General features: G+C 30.7%; 1 protein-coding gene across 1 annotated transcript in view; it reads right to left on the bottom strand.

Annotated features, from left to right (window-relative positions):
- Positions 1-19: 19 nt before the first annotated feature.
- The window catches only part of bnip1b (BCL2 interacting protein 1b), a 43523-nt gene continuing 27871 nt past the window's right edge, over positions 20-15671 (bottom strand). The window contains exons 5-6 of the mRNA XM_041051296.1: positions 1456-1574; positions 20-1350 (exon numbers count right to left, since the gene is read on the bottom strand). Coding sequence (XP_040907230.1) covers positions 1154-1350; positions 1456-1574 — 316 coding nt within the window. The 3' untranslated portion in view covers positions 20-1153. The remainder of the gene's footprint in view (positions 1351-1455; positions 1575-15671) is intronic.

Here is a 15671-nt window from a genome sequence, read left to right as displayed (position 1 = left end):
ATCTAAAAATACATTTGTAAGCAGATTTGATTGAAATTAAATAAACTCTAATGATGTCACTGGACAGAGAGAAGCATGTTTATTACGTTAGTCCTGACCTGTTTAACATGTTTTTTACACAAATGCAGTGTTGCGTCTCTGATGGTGACATAACGTTGGGTATTCTGCCATCTACTGGCACATCTGTGGTAATGCTGCATAACAACATTAACCTGCATATTTTAGAAATACATTCAACTTTATCTTAACAAACAGACCTTCTGTTTAACATTCACACACTGACTGAGCACAGCAGTAGTCTGGTTCAGTAGTCTGGACGTGTGATTGGATGGAAGAAAGGCACAAGGTAAAATGTAAATGACAGTATCTTTAAAACAACCGTCCAAAGCAGACAAACATACACACTATCTCGCGTCAGCACAAACGGACACAGACTATACTTTGACAAAAAGTAAACAAAAGAAGGTTCTTGCATACATTAGTTCTGAATGCCAGATGAAATATTAATGCCTCAGTATGCTTCAAAGTGTCCTTCACGCAACATCAGGTCAGGCGTGCAGAGGTGGTGAAAATAAGCAGGATCTGATCTTTTCTCTTACTTTTGTCACTTTTCGTGCAAAACCACGAAGGCCTTTGAGCAGGGAAAGTGTCTGAAAGTTTGTGGCCTTATCTCGAATTGTGCAAATTGCCACAGCAAGACTGCACAGCAGCATGATTCCAACAGACAAAGGTTGGCATACTTTTGACTGCAGCCATTTGCAACAAGTATAAACTCTTTTGCCTTACAACAGTGTCAAGAAGCATACTGAGGCTTTAAACCCACCCATGTTGTTGTATGAAACCTCATAATGCCAGTTTTAGTCAATATGCCCCTTTCACTTAAGTTGATCTTACAAAACCCTTCATATCCATCTTATTAACACGTGTTGCATTTTGTTCAAGCTAAAAACGAGGTTGCTAAACAAGGTAACATTTTTCACCTAACAGTTTCTCTGTGCTGCAGTCCAGTTTCAAAACTGCTTCAAACTCTCCATGTACATGTAGTCCATGTTTAAACTCCATACCTGCTATAAATCCTTGTGGTATCTTCCTGCTGAGTAAAATACCTGGAAAACATTCTCCTTGTGAGCAGGTGGTTGATCCGGCGGGTTGGCTAAATGAAGGGGAAGAGACGTTTCTTAAGGATGTAGAGGACGGTTGCGAAGAAGAGCGCCAGAGCCAGGAAGATGAGCAGCTTGTCTGTAAGCTCCCGCCGGTTGTACTTCAGGATCAGTTTCCTCCCCAGGTGGATGTTCCCTGTCATGTTTTTAAACTCTTCGTTGGTTTCCTGCACCGTTCTAGAGGAAGTGGCTGTGGTGAGGAGGAAGAGGAGGAGGGGTATTAAAGGTTTGAGAGGGAAGACACAACTATATAAAGACAAAAGTAGAAGTAGTAGTTAGGATTTTTTTTTTTTACCCAGTGTGTTGATAGTGTCCTCGCTCTGCTTGACCTGTTCAGCCATCATCCTACTGATGGACATCAAACCTTCAGTGATGCTGCTGCTGGTTTCAACTAGACTTTCTTTAGTTGCCTTCCTGACAGAAACACACACACAAAACAAGGGGATGCAGGGTTGTTGTAGGTAACACTTAACAATTTGGACGGATTGCCTCGATACTATTGAGTATCAAAAAATGTCATTCAGTGCCATACCAAATTTCCATACTAAATTTTTTATGACATTTTGAGGTCTTAAAAAAAATCACTTATTTTTCCGATTTTGACGCCTTACTATACTATGACATTTTTTATGACATTTTGAGGTCAAAAATTTTTTCGACCTTTTTGTCCGATTTTGACGCCTTACTATACTATGACGTTTTTTATGACATTTTGAGGTCAAAAATTTTTTCGACTTTTTTTGTCCAATTTTGACGCCTTACTATACTATGACGTTTTTTATGACATTTTGAGGTCAAAAATTTTTTCGACCTTTTTTGTCCGATTTTGACGCCTTACTATACTATGACGTTTTTTTTGACATTTTGAGGTCAAAATTTTTTCCGACTTTTTTTGTCCGATTTTGACGCCTTAGTATACTATGACGTTTTTTATGACATTCTGAGGTCAAAAAAAAATTTGACTTTTTTTGTCCGATTTTGACGCCTTACTATACTATGACGTTTTTTATGACATTTTGAGGTCAAAAATTTTTTCGACTTTTTTTGTCCGATTTTGACGCCTTACTATACTATGACGTTTTTTATGACATTTTGAGGTCAAAAAAATTTTTGACTTTTTTTGTCCGATTTTGACGCCTTACTATACTATGACGTTTTTTATGACATTTTGAGGTCAAAAAAAATTTTGACTTTTTTTGTCCGATTTTGACGCCTTACTATACTATGACGTTTTTTATGACATTTTGAGGTCAAAAAATTTTTCGACTTTTTTTGTCCGATTTTGACGCCTTACTATACTATGACGTTTTTTATGACATTTTGAGGTCAAAAATTTTTTCGACTTTTTTTGTCCAATTTTGACGCCTTACTATACTATGACGTTTTTTATGACATTTTGAGGTCAAAATTTTTTTCGACTTTTTTGTCCGATTTTGACGCCTTACTATACTATGACGTTTTTTATGACATTCTGAGGTCAAAAAAAAATTTGACTTTTTTTGTCCGATTTTGACGCCTTACTATACTATGACGTTTTTTATGACATTTTGAGGTCAAAAAGTTTTTCGACTTTTTTTGTCCGATTTTGACGCCTTACTATACTATGACGTTTTTTATGACATTTTGAGGTCAAAATTTTTTTCGACTTTTTTTGTCCGATTTTGACGCCTTACTATACTATGACGTTTTTTATGACATTTTGAGGTCAAAAATTTTTTCGACTTTTTTTGTCCGATTTTGACGCCTTACTATACTATGACGTTTTTTATGACATTTTGAGGTCAAAATTTTTTTCGACTTTTTTTGTCCGATTTTGACGCCTTACTATACTATGACGTTTTTTATGACATTTTGAGGTCAAAAATTTTTTCGACTTTTTTTTCCGATTTTGACGCCTTACTATACTATGACGTTTTTTATGACATTTTGAGGTCAAAAATTTTTTCGACTTTTTTTGTCCAATTTTGACGCCTTACTATAGTATGATGTTTTTTATGACATTTTGAGGTCAAAAAATTTTTCGACTTTTTTTGTCCGATTTTGACGCCTTACTATACTATGACGTTTTTTATGACATTTTGAGGTCAAAATTTTTTTTGACTTTTTTTGTCCGATTTTGACGCCTTACTATACTATGACGTTTTTTATGACATTCTGAGGTCAAAAAAAAATTTGACTTTTTTTGTCCGATTTTGACGCCTTACTATACTATGACGTTTTTTATGACATTTTGAGGTCAAAAATTTTTTCGACTTTTTTTGTCCGATTTTGACGCCTTACTATACTATGAGGTTTTTTATGACATTTTGAGGTCAAAATTTTTTTCGACTTTTTTTGTCCGATTTTGACTCCTTACTATACTATGACGTTTTTTATGACATTTTGAGGTCAAAAATTTTTTCGACTTTTTTTGTCCGATTTTGACGCCTTACTATACTATGACGTTTTTTATGACATTTTGAGGTCAAAAAATTTTTTGACTTTTTTTGTCCGATTTTGACGCCTTACTATACTATGACGTTTTTTATGACATTTTGAGGTCAAAAAAATTTTTTGACTTTTTTTGTCCGATTTTGACGCCTTACTATACTATGACGTTTTTTATGACATTTTGAGGTCAAAAATTTTTTCGACTTTTTTTGTCCGATTTTGACGCCTTACTATACTATGACGTTTTTTATGACATTTTGAGGTCAAAAATTTTTTCGACTTTTTTTGTCCAATTTTGACGCCTTACTATAGTATGATGTTTTTTATGACATTTTGAGGTCAAAAAATTTTTCGACTTTTTTTGTCCGATTTTGACGCCTTAATATACTGACGTTTTTTATGACATTTTGAGGTCAAAAATTTTTTTGACGCCTTACTATACTATGACGTTTTTTATGACATTTTGAGGTCAAAAATGTTTTTGACATTTTTGTCCGACTTTGACGCCTTACTATACTATGACGTTTTTTATGACATTATGAGGTCAAAAATTTTTTCGACTTTTTTTGTCCGATTTTGACGCCTTACTATACTATGACGTTTTTTATGACATTTTGAGGTCAAAAAAAATTTTGACTTTTTTTGTCCGATTTTGACGCCTTACTATACTATGACGTTTTTTATGACATTTTGAGGTCAAAATTTTTTTTGACGCCTTACTATACTATGATGTTTTTTATGACATTTTGAGGTCAAAAATTTTTTTGACATTTTTGTCCGATTTTGACGCCTTACTATACTATGTTTTTTACGACATTTTGAGGTCAAAAATTTTTTTTGACATTTTTGTCCGATTTTGACGCCTTACTATACTATGACGTTTTTTATGACATTTTGAGGTCAAAAATTTTTTCGACTTTTTTTGTCCGATTTTGACGCCTTACTATACTATGATGTTTTTTTATGACATTTTGAGGTCAAAAAAATTTTTGACTTTTTTTGTCCGATTTTGACGCCTTACTATACTATGACGTTTTTTGACATTTTGAGGTCAAAAATTTTTTTGACTTTTTTTGTCCGATTTTGACGCCTTACTATACTACGACGTTTTTTATGACATTTTGAGGTCAAAAATTTTTTCGACTTTTTTTGTCCAATTTTGATGCCTTACTATACTATGACGTTTTTTATGACATTCTGAGGTCAAAAAAAAATTTGACTTTTTTTGTCCGATTTTGACGCCTTACTATACTATGACGTTTTTTATGACATTTTGAGGTCAAAATTTTTTTCGACTTTTTTTGTCCAATTTTGACGCCTTACTATAGTATGATGTTTTTTATGACATTTTGAGGTCAAAAAATTTTTTCGACTTTTTTTGTCCGATTTTGACGCCTTACTATAGTATGATGTTTTTTATGACATTTTGAGGTCAAAAAATTTTTCGACTTTTTTTGTCCGATTTTGACGCCTTACTATACTATGACGTTTTTTATGACATTTTGAGGTCAAAAATTTTTTTGACGCCTTACTATACTATGACGTTTTTTATGACATTTTGAGGTCAAAATTTTTTTCGACTTTTTTTGTCCGATTTTGACGCCTTACTATACTATGACGTTTTTTATGACATTTTGAGGTCAAAAAATTTTTTTGACATTTTTGTCCGATTTTGACGCCTTACTATACTATGACGTTTTTTATGACATTTTGAGGTCAAAAATTTTTTCAACTTTTTTTGTCCGATTTTGACGCCTTACTATACTATGATCTTTTTTATGACATTTTGAGGTCAAAAATTTTTTTGACGCCTTACTATACTATGACGTGTTTTTATGACATTTTGAGGTAAAAAAAATTTTCGACTTTTTTTGTCCGATTTTGACGCCTTACTATACTATGACGTTTTTTATGACATTTTGAGGTCAAAAAATTTTTTTGACATTTTTGTCCGATTTTGACGCCTTACTATACTATGAGGTTTTTTATGACATTTTGAGGTCAAAAATTTTTTCGACTTTTTTTGTCCGATTTTGACGCCTTACTATACTATGACGTTTTTTATGACATTTTGAGGTCAAAAATTTTTTCAACTTTTTTTGTCCGATTTTGACGCCTTACTATACTATGATCTTTTTTATGACATTTTGAGGTCAAAAATTTTTTTGACGCCTTACTATACTATGACGTGTTTTTATGACATTTTGAGGTAAAAAAAATTTTCGACTTTTTTTGTCCGATTTTGACGCCTTACTATACTATGACGTTTTTTATGACATTTTGAGGTCAAAAAATTTTTTTGACATTTTTGTCCGATTTTGACGCCTTACTATACTATGAGGTTTTTTATGACATTTTGAGGTCAAAAATTTTTTCGACTTTTTTTGTCCGATTTTGACGCCTTACTATACTATGACGTTTTTTATGACATTTTGAGGTCAAAAATTTTTTCGACTTTTTTTGTCCGATTTTGACGCCTTACTATACTATGACGTTTTTTATGACATTTTGAGGTCAAAAAAATGTTCGACTTTTTTTGTCCGATTTTGACGCCTTACTATACTATGACGTTTTTTATGACATTTTGAGGTCAAAAAATTTTTTGACTTTTTTTGTCCGATTTTGACGCCTTACTATACTATGACGTTTTTTATGACATTTTGAGGTCAAAAAAATGTTTGACTTTTTTTGTCCGATTTTGACGCATTACTATACTATGACGTTTTTTATGACATTTTGAGGTCAAAATTTTTTTCGACTTTTTTTGTCCGATTTTGACGCCTTACTATACTATGACGTTTTTTATGACATTTTGAGGTCAAAAAAAATTTGACTTTTTTTGTCCGATTTTGACGCCTTACTATACTATGACGTTTTTTATGACATTTTGAGGTAAAAAAATTTTTTCGACTTTTTTTGTCCGATTTTGACGCCTTACTATACTATGACGTTTTTTATGACATTCTGAGGTCAAAAAAAAATTTGACTTTTTTTGTCCGATTTTGACGCCTTACTATACTATGAGGTTTTTTATGACATTTTGAGGTCAAAAAAAATTTTGACTTTTTTTGTCCGATTTTGACGCCTTACTATACTATGACGTTTTTTATGACATTTTGAGGTCAAAAATTTTTTCGACTTTTTTTGTCCGATTTTGACGCCTTACTATACTATGACGTTTTTTATGACATTTTGAGGTCAAAAAATTTTTTTGACATTTTTGTCCGATTTTGACGCCTTACTATACTATGAGGTTTTTTATGACATTTTGAGGTCAAAAATTTTTTTCGACTTTTTTTGTCCGATTTTGACGCCTTACTATACTATGACGTTTTTTATGACATTTTGAGGTCAAAAATTTTTTCGACTTTTTTTGTCCGATTTTGACGCCTTAATATACTATGACGTTTTTTATGACATTTTGAGGTCAAAAATTTTTTCGACTTTTTTTGTCCGATTTTGACGCCTTACTATACTATGACGTTTTTTATGACATTTTGAGGTCAAAAAATGTTTTGACTTTTTTTGTCCGATTTTGACGCCTTACAAGACTATGACGTTTTTTATGACATTCTGAGGTCCAAAAATTTTTTGACTTTTTTTGTTCGATTTTGACGCCTTACTATACTATGACGTTTTTTATGACATTTTGAGGTCAAAAAATTTTTTGACTTTTTTTGTCCGATTTTGACGCCTTACTATACTATGACGTTTTTTATGACATTTTGAGGTCAAAAAATTTTTTGACTTTTTTTGTCTGATTTTGACGCCTTACTATACTATGACGTTTTTTATGACATTCTGAGGTCAAAAAAATTTTTGACTTTTTTTGTCCGATTTTGACGCCTTATTTTGAGGTCAAAAAAATGTTTGACTTTTTTTGTCCGATTTTGACGCCTTACTATACTATGACGTTTTTTATGACATTTTGAGGTCAAAAAATTTTTTGACTTTTTTTGTCCGATTTTGACGCCTTACTATACTATGACGTTTTTTATGACATTTTGAGGTCAAAATTTTTTTTGACTTTTTTTGTCCGATTTTGACGCCTTACTATACTATGACGTTTTTTATGACATTTTGAGGTCAAAAATTTTTTCGACTTTTTTTGTCCAATTTTGACGCCTTACTATAGTATGATGTTTTTTATGACATTTTGAGGTCAAAAAATTTTTCGACTTTTTTTGTCCAATTTTGACGCCTTACTATACTATGACGTTTTTTATGACATTTTGAGGTCAAAATTTTTTTTGACTTTTTTTGTCCGATTTTGACGCCTTACTATACTATGACGTTTTTTATGACATTCTGAGGTAAAAAAAAATTTGACTTTTTTTGTCCGATTTTGACGCCTTACTATACTATGACGTTTTTTATGACATTTTGAGGTCAAAAATTTTTTCGACTTTTTTTGTCCGATTTTGACGCCTTACTATACTATGAGGTTTTTTATGACATTTTGAGGTCAAAATTTTTTTCGACTTTTTTTGTCCGATTTTGACGCCTTACTATACTATGACGTTTTTTATGACATTTTGAGGTCAAAAAATTTTTTGACTTTTTTTGTCCGATTTTGACGCCTTACTATACTATGACGTTTTTTATGACATTTTGAGGTCAAAAAAATGTTTGACTTTTTTTGTCCGATTTTGACGCATTACTATACTATGACGTTTTTTATGACATTTTGAGGTCAAAAAATTTTTTGACTTTTTTTGTCTGATTTTGACGCCTTACTATACTATGACGTTTTTTATGACATTCTGAGGTCAAAAAAATTTTTGACTTTTTTTGTCCGATTTTGACGCCTTATTTTGAGGTCAAAAAAATGTTTGACTTTTTTTGTCCGATTTTGACGCCTTACTATACTATGACGTTTTTTATGACATTTTGAGGTCAAAAAATTTTTTGACTTTTTTTGTCCGATTTTGACGCCTTACTATACTATGACGTTTTTTATGACATTTTGAGGTCAAAATTTTTTTTGACTTTTTTTGTCCGATTTTGACGCCTTACTATACTATGACGTTTTTTATGACATTTTGAGGTCAAAAATTTTTTCGACTTTTTTTGTCCAATTTTGACGCCTTACTATAGTATGATGTTTTTTATGACATTTTGAGGTCAAAAAATTTTTCGACTTTTTTTGTCCGATTTTGACGCCTTACTATACTATGACGTTTTTTATGACATTTTGAGGTCAAAATTTTTTTTGACTTTTTTTGTCCGATTTTGACGCCTTACTATACTATGACATTTTTTATGACATTCTGAGGTAAAAAAAAATTTGACTTTTTTTGTCCGATTTTGACGCCTTACTATACTATGACGTTTTTTATGACATTTTGAGGTCAAAAATTTTTTCGACTTTTTTTGTCCGATTTTGACGCCTTACTATACTATGAGGTTTTTTATGACATTTTGAGGTCAAAATTTTTTTCGACTTTTTTTGTCCGATTTTGACGCCTTACTATACTATGACGTTTTTTATGACATTTTGAGGTCAAAAAATTTTTTGACTTTTTTTGTCCGATTTTGACGCCTTACTATACTATGACGTTTTTTATGACATTTTGAGGTCAAAAAAATGTTTGACTTTTTTTGTCCGATTTTGACGCATTACTATACTATGACGTTTTTTATGACATTTTGAGGTCAAAATTTTTTTCGACTTTTTTTGTCCGATTTTGACGCCTTACTATACTATGACGTTTTTTATGACATTTTGAGGTCAAAAAAAATTTGACTTTTTTTGTCCGATTTTGACGCCTTACTATACTATGACGTTTTTTATGACATTTTGAGGTCAAAAAATTTTTTCGACTTTTTTTGTCCGATTTTGACGCCTTACTATACTATGACGTTTTTTATGACATTCTGAGGTCAAAAAAAAATTTGACTTTTTTTGTCCGATTTTGACGCCTTACTATACTATGACGTTTTTTATGACATTTTGAGGTCAAAAAAAATTTTGACTTTTTTTGTCCGATTTTGACGCCTTACTATACTATGACGTTTTTTATGACATTTTGAGGTCAAAAATTTTTTCGACTTTTTTTGTCCGATTTTGACGCCTTACTATACTATGACGTTTTTTATGACATTTTGAGGTCAAAAATTTTTTCGACTTTTTTTGTCCGATTTTGACGCCTTAATATACTATGACGTTTTTTATGACATTTTGAGGTCAAAAATTTTTTCGACTTTTTTTGTCCGATTTTGACGCCTTACTATTCTATGACGTTTTTTATGACATTTTGAGGTCAAAAAAATTTTTGACTTTTTTTGTCCGATTTTGACGCCTTACAAGACTATGACGTTTTTTATGACATTCTGAGGTCAAAAAATTTTTTGACTTTTTTTGTCCGATTTTGACGCCTTACTATACTATGACGTTTTTTATGACATTCTGAGGTCAAAAAAATTTTTGACTTTTTTTGTCCGATTTTGACGCCTTATTTTGAGGTCAAAAAAATGTTTGACTTTTTTTGTCCAATTTTGACGCCTTACTATACTATGACGTTTTTTATGACATTCTGAGGTCAAAAAAAAATTTGACTTTTTTTGTCTGATTTTGACGCCTTACTATACTATGACGTTTTTTATGACATTTTGAGGTCAAAAATTTTTTCGACTTTTTTTGTCCGATTTTGACGCCTTACTATACTATGACGTTTTTTATGACATTTTGAGGTCAAAATTTTTTTCGACTTTTTTTGTCCGATTTTGACGCCTTACTATACTATGACGTTTTTTATGACATTTTGAGGTCAAAAAATGTTTTGACTTTTTTTGTCCGATTTTGACGCCTTACTATACTATGACGTTTTTTATGACATTTTGAGGTCAAAAATTTTTTCGACTTTTTTTGTCCGATTTTGACGCCTTACTATATTATGACGTTTTTTATGACATTTTGAGGTCAAAAAAAAATTTGACTTTTTTTGTCCGATTTTGACGCCTTACTATACTATGAGGTTTTTTATGACATTTTGAGGTCAAAAATTTTTTCGACTTTTTTTGTCCGATTTTGACGCCTTACTATACTATGACGTTTTTTATGACATTTTGAGGTCAAAAAATTTTTTTGACATTTTTGTCCGATTTTGACGCCTTACTATACTATGAGGTTTTTTATGACATTTTGAGGTCAAAAATTTTTTTCGACTTTTTTTGTCCGATTTTGACGCCTTACTATACTATGACGTTTTTTATGACATTTTGAGGTCAAAAATTTTTTCGACTTTTTTTGTCCGATTTTGACGCCTTAATATACTATGACGTTTTTTATGACATTTTGAGGTCAAAAATTTTTTCGACTTTTTTTGTCCGATTTTGACGCCTTACTATACTATGACGTTTTTTATGACATTTTGAGGTCAAAAAATTTTTTGACTTTTTTTGTCCGATTTTGACGCCTTACAAGACTATGACGTTTTTTATGACATTCTGAGGTCAAAAATTTTTTTGACTTTTTTTGTTCGATTTTGACGCCTTACTATACTATGACGTTTTTTATGACATTTTGAGGTCAAAAAATTTTTTGACTTTTTTTGTCCGATTTTGACGCCTTACTATGACGTTTTTTATGACATTTTGAGGTCAAAAAATTTTTTGACTTTTTTTGTCCGATTTTGACGCCTTACTATACTATGACGTTTTTTATGACATTCTGAGGTCAAAAAAATTTTTGACTTTTTTTGTCCGATTTTGACGCCTTATTTTGAGGTCAAAAAAATGTTTGACTTTTTTTGTCCGATTTTGACGCCTTACTATACTATGACGTTTTTTATGACATTTTGAGGTCAAAAAAATTTTTGACTTTTTTTGTCCGATTTTGACGCCTTAGTATACTATGACGTTTTTTATGACATTCTGAGGTCAAAAAAAAATTTGACTTTTTTTGTCTGATTTTGACGCCTTACTATACTATGACGTTTTTTATGACATTTTGAGGTCAAAAATTTTTTCGACTTTTTTTGTCCGATTTTGACGCCTTACTATACTATGACGTTTTTTATGACATTTTGAGGTCAAAATTTTTTTCGACTTTTTTTGTCCGATTTTGACGCCTTACTATACTATGACGTTTTTTATGACATTTTGAGGTCAAAAAATGTTTTGACTTTTTTTGTCCGATTTTGACGCCTTACTATACTATGACGTTTTTTATGACATTTTGAGGTCAAAAATTTTTTCGACTTTTTTTGTCCGATTTTGACGCCTTACTATACTATGAGGTTTTTTATGACATTTTGAGGTCAAAAATTTTTTTGACGCCTTACTATACTATGACGTTTTTTATGACATTTTGAGGTCAAAAATTTTTTTGACATTTTTGTCCGATTTTTACGCCTTACTATACTATGACGTTTTTTATGACATTTTGAGGTCAAAAAATTTTTTGACTTTTTTTGTCCGATTTTGACGCCTTACTATACTATGACGTTTTTTATGACATTTTGAGGTCAAAAAATTTTTTGACTTTTTTTGTCCGATTTTGACGCCTTACTATACTATGATGTTTTTTATGACATTTTGAGGTCAAAAAAAATTTGACTTTTTTTGTCCGATTTTGACGCTTTACTATACTATGACGTTTTTTATGACATTTTGAGGTCAAAAATTTTTTTGACATTTTTGTCCGATTTTGACGCCTTACTATACTATGAGGTTTTTTATGACATTTTGAGGTCAAAAATTTTTTTGACGCCTTACTATACTATGACGTTTTTTATGACATTTTGAGGTCAAAAATTTTTTTGACATTTTTGTCCGATTTTTACGCCTTACTATACTATGACGTTTTTTATGACATTTTGAGGTCAAAAAATTTTTTGACTTTTTTTGTCCGATTTTGACGCCTTACTATACTATGACGTTTTTTATGACATTTTGAGGTCAAAAAATTTTTTGACTTTTTTTGTCCGATTTTGACGCCTTACTATACTATGATGTTTTTTATGACATTTTGAGGTCAAAAAAAATTTGACTTTTTTTGTCCGATTTTGACGCTTTACTATACTATGACGTTTTTTATGACATTTTGAGGTCAAAAATTTTTTTGACTTTTTTTGTCCGATTTTGACGCCTTACTATACTATGACGTTTTTTATGACATTCTGAGGTCAAAAAATTTTTTGACTTTTTTTGTCCGATTTTGACGCCTTATTTTGAGGTCAAAAAAATGTTTGACTTTTTTTGTCCGATTTTGACGCCTTACTATACTATGACGTTTTTTATGACATTTTGAGGTCAAAAAAATTTTTGACTTTTTTTGTCCGACTTTGACGCCTTAGTATACTATGACGTTTTTTATGACATTCTGAGGTCAAAAAAAATTTTGACTTTTTTTGTCTGATTTTGACGCCTTACTATACTATGACGTTTTTTATGACATTTTGAGGTCAAAAATTTTTTCGACTTTTTTTGTCCGATTTTGACGCCTTACTATACTATGACGTTTTTTATGACATTTTGAGGTCAAAATTTTTTTCGACTTTTTTTGTCCGATTTTGACGCCTTACTATACTATGACGTTTTTTATGACATTTTGAGGTCAAAAAATGTTTTGACTTTTTTTGTCCGATTTTGACGCCTTACTATACTATGACGTTTTTTATGACATTTTGAGGTCAAAAATTTTTTCGACTTTTTTTGTCCGATTTTGACGCCTTACTATACTATGACGTTTTTTATGACATTTTGAGGTCAAAAATTTTTTTGACGCCTTACTATACTATGACGTTTTTTATGACATTTTGAGGTCAAAATTTTTTTCGACTTTTTTTGTCCAATTTTGACGCCTTACTATACTATGACGTTTTTTATGACATTCTGAGGTCAAAAAAAAATTTGACTTTTTTTGTCCGATTTTGACGCCTTACTATACTATGACGTTTTTTATGACATTTTGAGGTCAAAAATTTTTTTGACATTTTTGTCCGATTTTGACGCCTTACTATACTATGACGTTTTTTATGACATTTTGAGGTCAAAATTTTTTTCGACTTTTTTTGTCCGATTTTGACGCCTTACTATACTATGACGTTTTTTAGGACATTTTGAGGTCAAAAATTTTTTTTGACATTTTTGTCCGATTTTGACGCCTTACTATACTATGACGTTTTTTATGACATTTTGAGGTCAAAAATTTTTTTGACGCCTTACTATACTATGACGTGTTTTTATGACATTTTGAGGTAAAAAAAATTTTCGACTTTTTTTGTCCGATTTTGACGCCTTACTATACTATGACGTTTTTTATGACATTTTGAGGTCAAAAAATTTTTTTGACATTTTTGTCCGATTTTGACGCCTTACTATACTATGACGTTTTTTATGACATTTTGAGGTCAAAAATTTTTTCGACTTTTTTTGTCCGATTTTGACGCCTTACTATACTATGACGTTTTTTATGACATTCTGAGGTCAAAAAAATTTTTGACTTATTTTGTCCGATTTTGACGCCTTACTATACTATGACGTTTTTTATGACATTTTGAGGTCAAAAAAATTTTTGACTTTTTTTGTCCGATTTTGACGCCTTACTATACTATGACGTTTTTTATGACATTTTGAGGTCAAAAAAATTTTTGACTTTTTTTGTCCGATTTTGACGCCTTACTATACTATGACGTTTTTTATGACATTTTGAGGTCAAAAAAATGTTTGACTTTTTTTGTCCGATTTTGACGCATTACTATACTATGACGTTTTTTATGACATTTTGAGGTCAAAAAAATTTTTGACTTTTTTTGTCCGATTTTGACGCCTTACTATACTATGACGTTTTTTATGACATTTTGAGGTCAAAAATTTTTTTGACGCCTTACTATACTATGACGTTTTTTATGACATTTTGAGGTCAAAAATTTTTTTGACATTTTTGTCCGATTTTTACGCCTTACTATACTATGACGTTTTTTATGACATTCTGAGGTCAAAAAAAAATTTGACTTTTTTTGTCCGATTTTGACGCCTTACTATACTATGACGTTTTTTATGACATTTTGAGGTCAAAATTTTTTTCGACTTTTTTTGTCCGATTTTGACGCCATACTATACTATGACGTTTTTTATGACATTTTGAGGTCAAAAAAAATTTGACTTTTTTTGTCCGATTTTGACGCCTTACTATACTATGACGTTTTTTATGACATTTTGAGGTAAAAAAATTTTTTCGACTTTTTTTGTCCGATTTTGACGCCTTACTATACTATGACGTTTTTTATGACATTCTGAGGTCAAAAAAAATTTTGACTTTTTTTGTCCGATTTTGACGCCTTACTATACTATGACGTTTTTTATGACATTTTGAGGTCAAAAATTTTTTCGACTTTTTTTGTCCGATTTTGACGCCTTACTATACTATGACGTTTTTTATGACATTTTGAGGTCAAAAAAAATTTTGACTTTTTTTGTCCGATTTTGACGCCTTACTATACTATGACGTTTTTTATGACATTCTGAGGTCAAAAATTTTTTTGACGCCTTACTATACTATGACGTTTTTTATGACATTTTGAGGTCAAAAATTTTTTTGACATTTTTGTCCGATTTTTACGCCTTACTATACTATGACGTTTTTTATGACATTTTGAGGTCAAAAAAATTTTTGACTTTTTTTGTCCGATTTTGACGCCTTACTATACTATGACGTTTTTTATGACATTTTGAGGTCAAAAATTTTTTTGACATTTTTGTCCGATTTTTACGCCTTACTATACTATGACGTTTTTTATGACATTTTGAGGTCAAAAAAATTTTTGACTTTTTTTGTCCGATTTTGACGCCTTACTATACTATGACGTTTTTTATGACATTTTGAGGTCAAAAAAAATTTGACTTTTTTTGTCCGATTTTGACGCTTTACTATACTATGACGTTTTTTATGACATTTTGAGGTCAAAAAATTTTTTGACTTTTTTTGTCTGATTTTGACGCCTTACTATACTATGACGTTTTTTATGACATTCTGAGGTCAAAAAAATTTTTGACTTTTTTTGTCCGATTTTGACGCCTTATTTTGAGGTCAAAAAAATGTTTGACTTTTTTTGTCCGATTTTGACGCCTTACTAT

This window comes from Toxotes jaculatrix, chromosome 12 (genome assembly GCF_017976425.1).
Source record: "Toxotes jaculatrix isolate fToxJac2 chromosome 12, fToxJac2.pri, whole genome shotgun sequence".
NCBI classification, from domain to species: domain Eukaryota; kingdom Metazoa; phylum Chordata; class Actinopteri; family Toxotidae; genus Toxotes; species Toxotes jaculatrix.
Note: the sequence above shows the minus strand (reverse complement) of the source record. Positions and strands in the feature narration are given on the sequence as shown.